The following is a 14,964-nucleotide window of genomic DNA, read 5'->3' as shown; positions in this document are numbered from 1 at the left end:
TGTAGTTCTCTAACGAATGATGTTGAGCAACTTTACCTATGTTTTTAGGTCCTTCAGTTTGTTCAAGTCCTTTGCCCATTTCCCCCCTTAGCATGAATACTTTTGTAACTGAGGGGGGAAAAAACACTTGTTTTAAGATGAATCTATTGAGAAGATAATAGTAAATTTTAAAAGGAGATTTCTATAGTCAGTTGACTATTCCATTCACATTAAAACACTCAATTGAGGGAGTTCCCGTCGTGGCGCAGTGGTTAACGAATCCGACTAGGAACCATGAGGTTGCGGGTTCAGTCCCTGCCCTTGCTCAGTGGGTTAACGATCCGGCGTTGCCGTGAACTGTGGTGTAGGTTGCAGACGCAGCTCGGATCCAGCATTGCTGTGGCTCTGGCGTAGGCCGGTGGCTACAGCTCCAATTGGACCCCTAGCCTGGGAACCTCCATATGCCGTGGGAGCGGCCCTAGAAATAGCAACAACAACAAAAGATAAAAAAAAAATAAAAAAAACAAACAAACACTCAATTGAAAGGTTTTTTGTTTGTTTGTTTTTTAATTTACAAAGAGCTAACATTGTTTCTGCGCTAAGGTCGATGTCCTGATGACCCATTCAAGGAAGTTCACTTGGTCCAACTTAATGAAGCCTGTATCCTTTGTGTACTGCTGGGAACACAGGTGGTACATATTGAGGCTGTATTTCAGACCGTACAAGTTTGAGCAGACTCAGCAAGAGCAAGAACTCTGGCCTAATTTTCTTAGGTGGCTTCAGTAAATCTGCTGGTGGCTTGTCTTGCTTTCTTGGATGCAGTGAAGCAAAGGCCTTTTGCCCATTTTAAAATTAGGTTATTTTATTTTGTAGGAGTTCTTTATATATTCTGGGTATTTGCATTATCAGATCTATGATTTGCAAATATTTTCTCTCTTCCATGGCTTTGCCCTTATACCCTGTTGATTATGTCCTTTGATGGATTGAAGTTGTAATTTTGATGTAATCCAATTTATCTTTTTTCTTTGGTTCCTTGTGCTTTTGGTGTAATATCTAAGAAATCATTTCCAAATCCAGTGCCATGAAGCTTTCCTTCTGTTTTCTTCTAGGAGTTTTAGTTCTTATGTTTAGGGTTTTGATCCATTTTGAGTTGATTTTTGTATACAGTATAAAGTAAGCATCCAAAGTCATTATTTGCATGTGGATATCCAATTTTCCCAACACCATTTGTTGAAAACACTGTCCTTTCCCCATTGAATGGTCTTGGTATTATTGTTGAAAATCATTTGATGTTAAATGTGAGGGTTTATTTTTGAGTTCTCCATTCTATTCTGTGGTTTACATGTCTTATCTCTCTGCCATTACCACACAATTTTGATTACTGTAGCTTTGTAGTAAGTTTTGAAATCAGGAAGCGTGAGACCTCCAACTTTGTTCTTTTTCAAAGTTAGTCGGCTCTTAGTGATGCTGAAATCAATTGAAGGGTTCAGGTTGTGATAGCCGGATTCCTCCAAAGGTCCTCCCCTTCAGCCAACATTTTGCCTAATGGTTTTGTTCATTGATTGTTGCCTGAATCATTTCAATTAGGGATTATGAAGTGGCATTTTTTTCCCCACACATATTAGCTGGAGTAGATCCAGGGGAGGAAACTTTTCTTCATCACAATGGCTTATTTTTCCTGAAATTCATTTTTACAGATAAGGCTAGATTAAGCGCCTTTACCTTTAATTGCCAATTTTTTAGAGTAAGGGTTTGGTGCTCATTAAAGATTATATGATCTTTTTGTAGGTATCATAAACTCTTAGGTTTTATATATGAAAACTGTTTTACTGTCATTGTTAAGAGTCTTCCAGCTACAGTTAGAAATAGCCAATGATCAGACATTACTCAGCATTGACTCTAACTTCCAACAGGGCATCACAACTTTTTTTTTAAATGTCATTTACAATGCTAAGTACTTCTGCATAAATAATTTTCTATTTGTTGAGCACCTACCTGTGCCAGTTGCCATCCTAGAAAATGTATTTTTATTTCCAATCCTTACTCTTACCCCCTTTTGACCTAATGTTTTTTGTTTCTCTTGAGTATGTAAAACATTTCTGTGATCCTAAGTCTAATTTTGGAATGATATATTTAGTTAAGTCTCCCTTCCATTCTGTCCCCTTCAGCTAGTCCCTTTGTCCTCGTATAGGTTTTCATTTTATTTATTCATTTATAGATTATCCACTCAGTGTTAAGTTTTGTTTTGCAAACACCAGCAAAGATATATAATTATGTCCCTTTTCTTTTCTTTCTTTTTTTTTTTTTTTTTTTGTCTTTTTGCCTTTTCTAGGGCCATTCCTGCGGCATATGGAGATTCCCAGGCTAGGGGTTTAATCAGAGCTGTAGCTGCCGGCCTACGCCAGAGCCACAGCAACGTGGGATCCAAGCCGCTTCTGCAACCTACACCACAGCTCATGGCAACGCCAGATCTTTAACCCACTGGGCAAGGCCGGGGATCGAACCCGCAACCTCATGGTTTCTAGTCAGATTCGTTAATCACTGTGCCACGACGGGAACTCCAGTATTGTCCCTTTTCTTATAAAGAAGTGTCATAACTATAGATATTGATCTGCGTCTTACTTTTTTTCACTTCATAATATGTTCTAGAAGTAAGTCACTGTAGAAATCCTCATTCCTTTTTATGGCGGTAGAGTATTCCCTCAGGTAGATATGTTATTTTTCTAGTCAGTCCGCTTTGATGGAAATTTGAGTTATTTAAAAACTTCATGCTGTTACATATAATTTAATATTATTAGTTTTCCTCCTCTGGCGTCTTCCCCATTTTTCTACTCTCTTTCATAGCAAAACTCCTTGGAAAATTTAGTGTCAGTAATGGCTGTTTTCACCTCCTGATTTCTTTGTCTCAGGAATTCTTTCCATTCAGGCTTCTGTCCCTATCATTCCACTAAAACTGCTTTTTTCAAAGTCACCAGTGACCTGTATGATGCTACATCCAGTGTTCTCCGTTCTCAACTTCCTTGATTTATTAGTTGTGCTGGCTCCAATTGATGACTCTGTTCTCCTGAAACACTTTTGTCACTAAGCTTCCAGCACACTCTGTACTCCTGGTTTTCCTTTATTTTGGGGGCTGCTCCTTCTCTTTCTTTTTTCTGACCTCCTTATCATTGAATGACTAGACCCCTCCTTCCTCATGTTATCAGCTGAAGGCTGGGCCCAGCTATCAGCTGATTACAAAAGGCGAAGCCTGGGAGGAAGGGGTGGAGTCTCTGCCTCTAGGAATGAGGCTGAGGGGAGAGTACGGCTTTTAGATTCAGAGGTCACCTGAAACAAGCCTGTAGTCTGACAAAACCAGATTTATGGCCCTACGTGGTAAGGAAAGGCCCCACAGGGGACCATCAAAGTGCCAGACAGGGAGAGGGAAGAAGGAGGCGGCATTGTGTTGGGTTCTGCCGAAGGATCCAGAGGAGGCTCTTGAGATATGGGATCTGTTTTGGACTGGGTGCTGTTTCCGAGACAGGATTAGAAGGGAAGATTAGTTAGGGCTTAGGCCCTGGGGAAGGGCAGTGTATCGTTGGATATCCACAGTAATAGATGGCTATAGTGAAGCTGGTCTGGGGGCCAAAGAGAGGATCAGTATATATTGTAAAGCTGCTGTATGACCTTAGGATAAATAATGTTTCCTCTTATCTTTGCACCTGCCTTTCTCTGTGTCTGTCCTCTCAGCCCAGTTAACGGCAATTTTGGTCCCTCCCTCCCCTCCCCCCAATCTGAGCCGATTTTCATCTTTTGTCTCAGACATAATTTCACTCTTTCAGTTTCATGACACTGATTTTACTGGGTTTGGGAAGTAGAGATCATTATTTCCCAAGAGTTGAAGTAAATAAATAAGTGATTAAATGATTGCTGTTACTCCCCCACACCCCAGGTTAAAGCCAAAACTCATGGTATTAAATAGGACCTGATTTGGAAAAATTTCGAAGTAAGAATAGTCTCTTTGTTGCTGCCATTGCTGCTTTTCTTTCTGAGCCCTCTTGCTGTTAGGGGCACTGGGGACCAACCCCTCACTGTCTCAACTCATCCAGGCTTCCAGGTTCTTTCCTAGGCTTCTCTTCTCCCCATATGAACCTCTGCCTATTGGTTCATCTGATAATGGGATTAAGATAGCTTAATATGTTCCTTTAGAGGCATTTGCCTTTCAAAAGGAAATTCCTGAGAGGAATATGAAATTAAGGAATAAGTTTTTATTTATTTGTTTAGTCTTTTTAGGGCTGCACTCACGGCATATGGAGGTTCCCAGGCTAAGGGTCCAGTTGGAGCTTTAGCCTCCAACTTACACCAGAGCCACAGCAACATGCAAACTGAGCCACGTCTGCGACCTACACCACAGCTCACAGCAACGCCAGATCCTTAACCCACTGAGCGAGGCCAGGGATCAAACCCTTGTCCTCATGGATGCTAGTTGGTTCGTTAACAGCTGAGCCACAATGGGAACTCCCTAAGGAATAAGTGTTTAATGCACACTGTGGCAAGATAGGGTGGGGAGTGAGAATGGGTAGGGGAGCAGAGGTGAGTAGAGGCAGTCTTTCAGCAGTTACTCTGCTGAAGATAGGGCCTGGGCCTCAGATGTCAGGAGTTGTCCTCTGAGGAGCTGATGAACTGGAACATGGTTCTACCATTTTCCCCCTTGGATGCTGAGGTAGGTCGTATGTTGATAGATAGTGAAAGTATCAGAGTGTCTGGCCTGTGTCTTGGGAGCAAGGCATGTGCTGAGTAAACACTATGGAGATACAGACTGGAAGTTGGCACTTTGAAGAAACCTGCTCCTAGTGCTGACCTCTGCACCAGCTACTGGGGGGCGTGTTCAGTCCACTGGACTACCAGCACTCAGACTCTCCTTTCAAGCCTCTCCCCCTAAAGCTCGGCACATACCCAGCCTTCCTACTGCGGAGATGAAATGTGAGCCTGTAGCTTGTAGCTCCACAGCTGACTAGTGCCTGTTTACCTCTACAGACCCAAGTTGTTTATCAATCCTTAGGGCAAATGTGAGGTTTCTGTTATGCTTTGAAGATGAGTTGAGTTTTAGGAAGGATTTAAATCCGCAGCCTCCAGATCTATAAGTGGCCTCCATGGAAATCTTCAGTGTACATGCAGACTGAAGCCAGCTTGTATCTCCTGGTACCATCTCACAGCTCTTGGGGAGTGAGCCCAAGGCAGTTGTTCTAGAGATCAGAGACCTGTAAGATTTCAGTCTCAGCCACAGTTTGAACTACTTTGAGGTGTCCTTGTAAACTGGATCTTTAAAAGTACAATTTTCTAATACTAATTTCTTCCAGGCTTTACTTTGGAACAATTTTAAGTTTTACAGTAAAGTTTCAGAGATGATACAGAATTCTCACATACGCTGTTTCCCCCATTGTTATCACCTTCCATAATCATGGCACCCTTGCTAGAATGAAGACATCGGCATAGGTAGATTCTATTATCTCAACCCCTAATTTTACTTAGATTTCTTCAGTTTTCTACTCATGATTTTTTCTCTTCCAGAAACCAGATTACACTTAGTTGTTGTGTGTCTCAATCTCTTCTGGTCTGTGACAGTTTCTCAGTCTTCCCATGTTTTTCACAACCCTGGATAGGTTTGAGGAATAGTGGCAAGTATCCTATATAAAGTATCCTTTATAATGTCCCCCCAGTGCCCTTTTCTCATGTTTTCCACATGATGAGACTGATGTTATGGGTTTGGGGAAGAATACTACGAAAGTGAAACGCCCTGCTGAGGGTTTTTTAATATTTGCATAACATCACTGATGGTGTTAACCTTGGTCTCTAGGTTAAGTTGTTTGCCACTTTCTCCAATATAAAGTTACTCCTTTTCTCTTTCCCCTCATCACTAAATTTAGCCCACCCTCAAGGTGGGTTGGAGGATGTCTACAGGTAAACTCCACCTTTCCAACTCTAAGAAGGGGGAGTATCTCTATATATCATTCGAAATTCTTCTGTAAGGAAGTTTGTCTCTTCTCCCCCATTTATTTGTGTAACTATGGGCCCATGTTTATTTATTTTATATTTGGAGTTACAGTCGAGGACTGCATTTATTTTGTTGCCTAGATTGCTCCAGCTCTAGAGGGAGCTCTTTAGTGGCTCCTGTATCCCTCTTACACACCCTTATCTTCTGGTGTTTAAGTACTTACCTCTGGTACTACAAGACAATCCGTGCTTTCCATATATTCTTCCATGCCCCAGCCCCGGAATCAGCTATTTCTCCAAGAAGCCCTTGTTCTTTTTATTGGAGAATGACATTTAGAAACCATTGGGTTGGAGTTCCCGTCATGGCTCGGTGGTTAACAAATCTGACTTTTTTTCTTGCTTTTTGGTAATACCCTTCTTGGATAATGAAAAACCTTGCAGCCAGCATTCATTTATTTGTTCAACCCAGTATAAGTGTACCTGCATTGTAAATACATTATAACCAATATCCCCATAAGAAATAAATTTGCCACTTCAAATATTGTCCTGATTTTTAACAATTCTGTTTTAGTGGACAAGCCATAGGTGTTTGTTTATGTTTATTATGGCGTGATTTGACTTGTGATGCTAGATGCTTGCAAATATTTTTAACATTCTTACCAAAATCTGGTATGTCTTTGTATGTCAGCGTGATTCATTAAGATTATAGACTTGAGAGCTGATTCTTGGGGCAGAGCCTCCTTGCCTCCCTGTTTGCATTTCTCACAAAAGTCCTATGTTGATAAATGTATTTCTTGCCTATTAAAAAAAAAAATTATAGACTTGGGCTCCAAGTAAAATACTTTCTTTTTACTTTACACTTTTGATAGTCTAAACTTAAAAAATGAAAGGTTATGTTCTCTCTTTAGTAATTTATTACACATTTTTACAAAAGGACGTTTGTGGGTTGTTTTTTTATTTGTTTGTTTTTTTGTTTTTTGTCTTTTTAGGGCCACGCCTGTGGCATATGGAGGTTCCCAGGCTAGGGTGGAATCCGAACTGTACCCCTGTCCTACACCACAACCACAGCCACAGCCATGCCAGATCCAAGCCGTGTCTGCAAGCTATACCACGGCTCATGGCAATACTGGATCCTTAACCCACTGAGTGAGGCCAGAAATTGAACCTGCACCCTCATGGATACTAGACAGATTCATTTCCGCTGAGTCACGACAGAAACTCTGGAAGTTTATACTTATTAAAGATTTTCTCATATGTAAAAGGGACAAGTTGAATGAAATAATATTTACAGTAGATTGTAGCTCCAAAGTTCTGGCTCAGGTGCTTTTTAAAAATCACCTTAAGCAAGACATCCTAAAATCATTTTCTCCATTTGCTTACTAATCTCTGACTATTTAGGCTTGACACTTGGTTTTACGTTCTTGGCTACTTTTCTAAGACATCCTTTTGGGCCATTCTTATTATCAGTGCCAAAGATCTAAGTCTGTAGGTAAAGATATTATGGCCTGGGAGATGGGACTGGCTTAACTGTAGCTATAGCTCCCTGGGCACTTGGCTTCCCAGGCTCCTGTTGGGAAGAAATAAGTGTGGATTTGAAGAGCTATGTTAAGAGCTGGGAGTTCTTGGTCATCATCATGGTCAGCTTCTAACTTGAAGTTGATCTTGGGCCCATCACTTCACTTCTACCTCCAGCCCTCAGATCCTTCATCTAGAAAGTGAAGCAGTTCTATTAGATGACTCCTAAGACTCCTTTCAGCTGTGATTTTATTATCAGAGGTACTAGAATATCTAGTGGGCAGTTTTTTGGTTTGGGGGGTGTTTTGGCCATGTCCATGGCATGTGAAAATTCCTGGGCCAGGGATCAACTTTGCACCATAGCAGCAATCTGAACCACTGCAGTGGCAATGCCTGATCCTTAACCCACTGTGCTACAAGGGAGCTCCATAGCTTGCAGTTTTAATCTCAGTTATCAAGGTGTTCTGATGAGAATTGGAAATGGTCAACCTTTTTTGTTTGTTTTTTTAAAAGGGGGAGACAGAATTTCCATTGTAGCTCAGCAGGTTAAGAACCCAACCAATATCCATGAGGACGCAGATTTGATCCCTGGCCTTGCTCAGTGGATTAAAGGATCCAGCGTTGCCATGAGCTGTGGTGTAAGTCACAGAGATGGCCCTCATCTCGCGTTGCTGTGGCTGTGGCATAGGCTGGCAACTGCAGCTCCAGTTCATACCCTAGCCTGGGAACTTCCATATGCCTTAGGTGCGACCCTAAAAAGCAAGCCAAAAAAAACCCCAAAAAATAAGAAACCAGGAGTTCCTATCATGGCACAGTGGTTAACGAATCCGACTAGGAACCATGAGGTTGTGGGTTTGATCCCTGGCCATGCTCAGTGGGTTAAGTATCCAGCGTTGTTGTGACCTGTGGTGTAGGTTGCAGACATGGCTCGGATCCCACATTGCTGTGGCTCTGGCGTAGACCAGTGGCTACAGCTCCAATTCGACCTCTAGCCTGGGAACCTCCATATGCCGCGGCAGCGGCCCTAGAAAAGGCAAAAAGAAAAAAAAAAAAAAAAAAAGAAGAAGAAGAAGAAACCAGGGACTTCCTGCTCTGGTACAGTAGGTTAAGGATCTGGCGTTGCTGCTTCTGCAGCACAGATTCAGTCCCTGGTCTGGGTGCAGCCATAAAAACAACAACAACAAAAAAGAACCCCACACATGCTATGTGTAGGATGTACACACTCTGAAATGTGAGGTCTATAGTTGTCTAGAGGGCTCAGATCATACCATGTAGAAGCATGTTGTGCTGTTCATAATAACCCATCATGGTAATAACTTTGGAGGATCAGAACTGGAGTGTTTATTTTTGGTGTTTATAAATCAGTGGCTTAAGTGACCTTCCTTTTACAGCTGCTATGTAGAATTTGTAAACAGTACAGAAAAATAGCCAAGGTGGAGAGAGTGCGGTGGCTTAAGTATGATAAGGCCCAGGGAGGAAGTGTCATTAGTTTCACACACTGATAAGTGTATCTGGAGTGAATGCCATCCCTCTGATTCCTGCTAGTGCTTCTAGTGGCTTTAGCCTCCTCTTCACAAGACTTGTAAAGAGTTGCTCCTTATACACGTGAACAGTAGATGTCACTGCATCTCCACGTACTAGGGTTTTGTCTCATAGCTTTTTGGGTACAACCAAATTCTTAATACATCTAACCACTAATCTTAAATCGAGTATTTATGGTTACCTGACACTTAAGGTCCCCTTCCTTAGATGCAGAATCCAAACTGGAAATCGAGAACAAACACAGCCCAAGAGGGTTTTACTCAGTTTTTCCTTCACTATCTTTTTAAGTGTATTTGTTCTAGGCTTATATATTGTCTATACATTAGTCCCCCACTTATCTGCAGGGGGTATATTCCAGGACCCCTGCTGCGTAGGCCTCAAACCGCAGACAGAACCGAACCCTATATATACCCTGTTTTTTCCTGTGCATACCTACCTATGATAAGCCTAATTTATAAGTTAGGTGCAGTAAGAGATTAGTGACAGTAACTAATAATACAGTTGAGCAGTTATAACAATATACTGTAATAAAAGTTATGTGGATATGGTCTCTCTCTCAAAATATCTTACTGTCCAAATTTAACGCCGTTTCCTTCTTAACTAAGCTTTTACCACTCACTGTAGCTCTAGTGTTTACAGTTCGAAGTGTGACAGCAAAACTAGAACAAGTTTCTTTTTTCTTCTTCACAATTTTATGGATAGAAGATTTGTTACTGGAGGAGTTCTCATCGTGGCTCAGTGGTTAATGAAACTGACTTGTATCCCTGAGGATGTGGGTTCGATCCCTGGCCTTGCTCAGGGGGTTAAGGCCCCAGCATTGCCATGAGCTGTGGTGTGGGTTGAAGACTCGGTTTGGATCCCACGTTGCTGTGGCTGTGACATAGGCCGGCAGCCATAGCTCCAAGTCGACTCCTAGCCTGGGAACCTCCATATGCTGTGGGTGTGGCCCTAAAAAGCAAAAAAAGAAGATTTGTTACTGGAGTTCCCACTGTGGTGTAAGGGATCGTTGATATCTCTGAAAGCACCAGAATTCAGGTTCAATCCCCAGCCCTGCACAGTGAGTTAAAGGATCTGGTATTGCCGCAGCTTCAGCATAGGTGGCTCTGATCTGATCCCTGGCTCAGAAACTCCATATGCCTCAGGGTGGCCAAAAAGACAAAACCGAAAGAAGATTTGTTACTGTAGGTCTTAGCAACCTTAGCATATGATTTTTTTCTTTAGTTGAGAACTTTCACCTTTTCACTGAAGCACTTTGTGGCTTCTCTTTGGCATATCTGAAATGCCAGCATCACTACTCTTGTGCTTTGGGGCCATTATTAAGTGAAATGAGGGTGACTTAAATAAAAGCTCTGCCATACCAGATTGTCAGTCTGATAACCCAGATGGCTAGGAAGCGACTGACGGCAGGTAGCATATACAGAGAGGATATGGTGGACAGAGGGATAAGTCATACCCCATTCGGGGCGAAGCAGGACAGCAAAACATGTCGTCACACTGCTCAGAACAGTGCACAGTGTAAAACTTCTGAATTGTTTACTTTTGGCACTTGCCATGTGCTAGTTTGGGCCACTGTTGACAGGGACAACTTAAGCCATGCAGAGTGAATTGCAGACGGTGGGGACCACTGCACAGCTAACCAGGGAGATTCTATCTTTTCCTGTTTTTTTAGGAACTTGGACAGTTTTTTGTATTTGTTTTCAGCACAGTTCACACTTAAAAGCTTCTTTGCCTTTCTGTAACTTGCTTTTTGAAACATTCCAACAGGAAAGTAGATGCCACTGTTCTCTGAGTTGAGTTGATGAACATCAAAGGAAACTGCCGCTTTCTCTCTTCATTTCTTTGTGAACCCTTTGCTTTGGCAGTTGAGGAAATAACTGAATTATGTCCAGAAGTGCTTTGGTGCCCTTGTATTTGGTGCACTTTTAAGGCAGATCTCTTAATGGTTTCGGAGTACATGGTGGAGTTTGTTTGTCTGACAGAAAGACAAAGTTGGTGTAAGTTGGATTATTTCAGAAAGTCTCAGGAATACTAAATTTTGGTGTCGTTTGAACATATATATGGTGAAAATAGCCAGGGTGATATCTGTTCTAATATATCTAGTGCTGGTTTACATCTGTGTCCTGGTGTAATTATTTGTTTGTTTTTTTTTTTGTTTTTTGTCTTTTGTCTTTTTTTGTCTTTTGTTGTTGTTGTTGCTATTTCTTGGGCTGCTCCCGCGGCATATGAAGGTTCCCAGGCTAGGGGTTGAATCGGAGCTGTAGCCACCGGCCTACGCCAGAGGCACAGCAATGCGGGATCCGAGCCGCGTCTGCAACCTACACCATAGCTCACGGCAACGCCGGATCCTTAAGCCACTGAGCAAGGGCAGGGACCGAACCCGCAACCTCATGGTTCCTAGTCGGATTCGTTAACCACTGCGCCACGACGGGAACTCCGGTGTAATTATTAATAGCTCCCTCTCTTACTCTCAGTTGTCCTGGTTTTGACAACATATGGTCACTCTAAATTGCCCCAAATGGGGGAGGGAATGGTTGATAATGGGCAGTTCTCATAATTATAAGCATTTTTTTGACTCAAGAATTATGCCTGCCATGAGTTTTCCGAGTTAAACACATGTAAAATAAAGTAAAAACCACAAAGTGCTTATAATTCTGGGGAAATAGCTTTTGGATTTCTGTATATTGATCATTGTTCTGTGGAGTAGTGATTTCCAGCTATGGTTATGCATCAGAATCTACTGTAACATGCTTAGAAATAGTTTCTTGGGCCTCACCACAGACTTCTACTCAATTTGTACCAGAGTTGGAACTTAATATTACCAAAAATGTGTACCCCTGCAGTACAAATGTACTGAATTACTTTGTCAGTAAGCTTCTGAACTAGCCTATTGAGGAACATGTCTTTCTGTGGTTCAGGTGGTGTTCGGGATTCTCTTTGGTGGCTGCTTTGAGCCTTGAGGGTGTACCTGGCATTGACTTAAGTTGTCTTTTTGTTTCAGATGTCATCTGGGTCATTCTCAGTGTGGAGGTGGGTGGACTTTTAGGAGTAACGCAGCAGCTGTCATCTTTTGAAACGGAGTTCAACACACAGCCACATCGCAAGGTAGAAGGAAACTTCAACCCGTTTGCCTCTCCCCAAAAGAACCGACAATCAGATGAAAACAACTTAAAAGACCCTGGGGGTTCCGGGTTCGACTCGATCAGCAAAAACACATGGGCTCCTGCTCCTGACCAAACCGAGCAAGATGAGAATAGACTCTCACAGAACTCTGTAAATCTGTCCCCCAGCAGTCACGCAAACAACTTATCAGTAGTGACTTACAGTAAGGTAGGTGCCCTCGGAGAAGAGGAGAAGGGGTAGGTGGTGGGCCTTGGGATTTGTGATACCCCTTCATGGCAAACCTAGAAGCCTCGAATGTTCTTTAAGACTGCTTAGCTCTGCCAATGCAACAGCACAAAAACCTACCCCTTCTCCCCTCCCCCCCTCCCTCTCTCCATGTTCTGTGGATATAACTTCATCCACGTTTATAATTTACTACTGTCTCTCTGCTCTGGTTTGGGTGTTGAAAGAACAAAGTTTTTTACCTTTAGCATTTAAAATAAAAAAAGGAAAAGAAAGTCAAAATATCACCAGCCATCCTCACTTAGTAAATGTATACTGTGTAGAGCACAGCCCACCTTTGGAACTTGTTCCTTTGTTTTTTTGGTTTAGGATGGGGTATTTTTCCTGAGGAAAAAGATAAGCTCAATTATTCATCCTAAATGTTGTTGGGCTTCTCTTCATTTACCTTGTTTGCATGTCTTTCCAGTCTCTCATGGCCCATCTACCTTCTACCTCCTGACCCACAACCCAGAGTGGCCCGAGTCATATTTTGACTTTCCATTCATGAGGAATCAGTGAGAAAATTGTTTATTAGGTTAACCATGATTTTAAGTATTCTGATTGTTCAAGACAGTCTTCTAGAAGTTTGATTTCTTGGTTTATTTCTCTCTGCTGGCTGACTAAAGAGCACCTTCCATACTCTGCTGAGGTGATGCTGGCTCCGGGTCGTTGGTGTGGTTGGTTGAATAAAGCCTTGGTGCCGAGCTAATGTCGTAGGTGATTTGTGTGGCAGGGCCTGTGAATGTTCTCTGGTTAACATGGTGGTGTATTAGGCCCAGTGTCCCACCTGTGTAATCATATAGCTGTTAGGTCTCTCCTTGCTTTGTGTTGGCATTCACCATCAAAATTTTAAAAATAGCATTGATGTTTATTTGAGAGACAACTTGCTCTATTATAAGAATGGCATTTTTCTGACCAGTGCTTTATATGTGGTCTAGATCAAGAGGCAAATAAGAAAAGAAACCTGATGATCTTTATTCTCTTTCTCCACATGGTCTGGTAAGAGGGACCTCATTGACAAGGAGTGTAACAAAGAATTATTTATTGGTTTGATGGTCATTATAAAGGATAGTATGAGGTCATGTTAGTCATACAGGATATAAGTAGGTAAATTGGCAAGGCAATAAGTTGCTCGTATTTGAGGAAAGACTTCACGTCTTAATACTCTCATAAAAGGTTTCCCTTTAAGTTCCCATTGGTCCATATTTCTCTTCCTTAATTTTTACCCCCCAGGGTATGACTATTGAGATGGTACAGAGTCTAGGCTAAGCATGCCCTGTTAGAATGAGAACTTTGAGGCAATTGAGTGTGATGGGAAGGTGAGAGAGTTGGAGGAGGCAAAACCGGTTGCTCCACTGCTTTCTCACCGAAGCCCCTTCACTCAGCCGTGACCTCCCTGCTCCCTTTAGTCTCAGGAGAGGCCTGGTGCTTCCTGGCCAGAGCACTGCGTTCATCTTCCTGAGTTGTGAACCTGTTAGTTGTTTTCATCTTCTTTAGGGCTGTAGGGACTGTTGCCTTTTAACTCTGTCACTGCCCTGGCCTGGGGTGGGGGTAGGAGGTTGTCAGAGTGGATCACCTACCAGCATCCTACCATGCTGCTGTTTTGGAGGGCTTGGGCTATGGTGACGCTGTTGAGATATTTCTTGAAGTTGACAAACTCATAGTGTTACCTAATTTTTTCGCAAGCACTGTAGGACCATTTAGAAGTAGCATTTGCAAGAACCACAGAGAAAAGGTACTCACTGGAGATGATATACAAGACAGTTGGCTGTAGTGCACCGAGAATGTGGCACTTGAACCCACAGAAACTGGAGCCTCCTTTTTATCTTAAGTTAAGCCAAATCTTACTCAGAAAGCAGTTACGTGAATACTAGCAAGTCCTCTGAAAGCATTTCTGTCTAAAGTTGAGTCAGCTGCACCTCTTAGGGCTCCTTAGAAATGGCGTAGGATATAGGCAGTTACCAGTAAGTGTTTGTTAACACTTCTGTGCACTGTTTAGAGCAGGGTCTACTGCTGAGTAAGGACACGTAAAGAATAAAAGTTTTCCCTACTAGCCAGCAGCTAACAGTACAGTATGGGGCTGAGACATGCATGCAGTTCAGTCAGTATGAAGCATGCATTTGGTGAATAGAACACAGCACAGTCAGAATGTGTAATTTGTGTGCATGGCTGCAGGTTAGAGTTAAAGAAGCAGAGATAAAGTAGAGATGGAGTTCTGGTTGTGGCTCATTGGGTTAAGAACCCACCTAGTATCCATGAGGACATGGGTTTGATCCCTGGCCTCACTCAGTGGACTAAGGATCTGGCGTTGCCTTGAGCTGCAGTGTAGGTCACAGATACGGCTCGGATCTGGTGTTGCTGTGGCTGTGGTGTAGGCTGGCAGCTGCAGCTCTGATTTGACCCCTAGCCTGGGAACTTTCATATGCTGCAGGTGCGACCATAAAAAGGAGAAAAAAAAAAAATAGAGATGGAGTTGATGGAAAGGGCTTTTCAGAGAATGTACAGACTTGGAAAGACAGGAAGGATGATGGTAGGAGGACAGTTGAAGTGCTAAGGGATGTGTGGTCCAGAGATAAT

At 42.4% G+C, this 14,964-nt stretch overlaps 1 protein-coding gene across 1 annotated transcript in view; it reads left to right on the top strand.

The window, feature by feature from the left end:
• C7H6orf106 (chromosome 7 open reading frame, human C6orf106) overlaps positions 1 to 14,964 on the top strand; it is a 105,372-nt gene that overhangs the window by 72,721 nt on the left and 17,687 nt on the right. The window contains 1 exon segment of the mRNA NM_001243026.1: positions 12,005 to 12,108. Within this exon segment, the coding sequence (NP_001229955.1) occupies positions 12,005 to 12,108 (104 nt within the window).

This window comes from Sus scrofa, chromosome 7 (genome assembly GCF_000003025.6).
Source record: "Sus scrofa isolate TJ Tabasco breed Duroc chromosome 7, Sscrofa11.1, whole genome shotgun sequence".
NCBI classification, from domain to species: Eukaryota; Metazoa; Chordata; class Mammalia; order Artiodactyla; family Suidae; genus Sus; species Sus scrofa.
The sequence above is the reverse complement of the archived record's forward strand: the minus strand, read 5'-3'. Positions and strand labels throughout refer to the sequence as shown.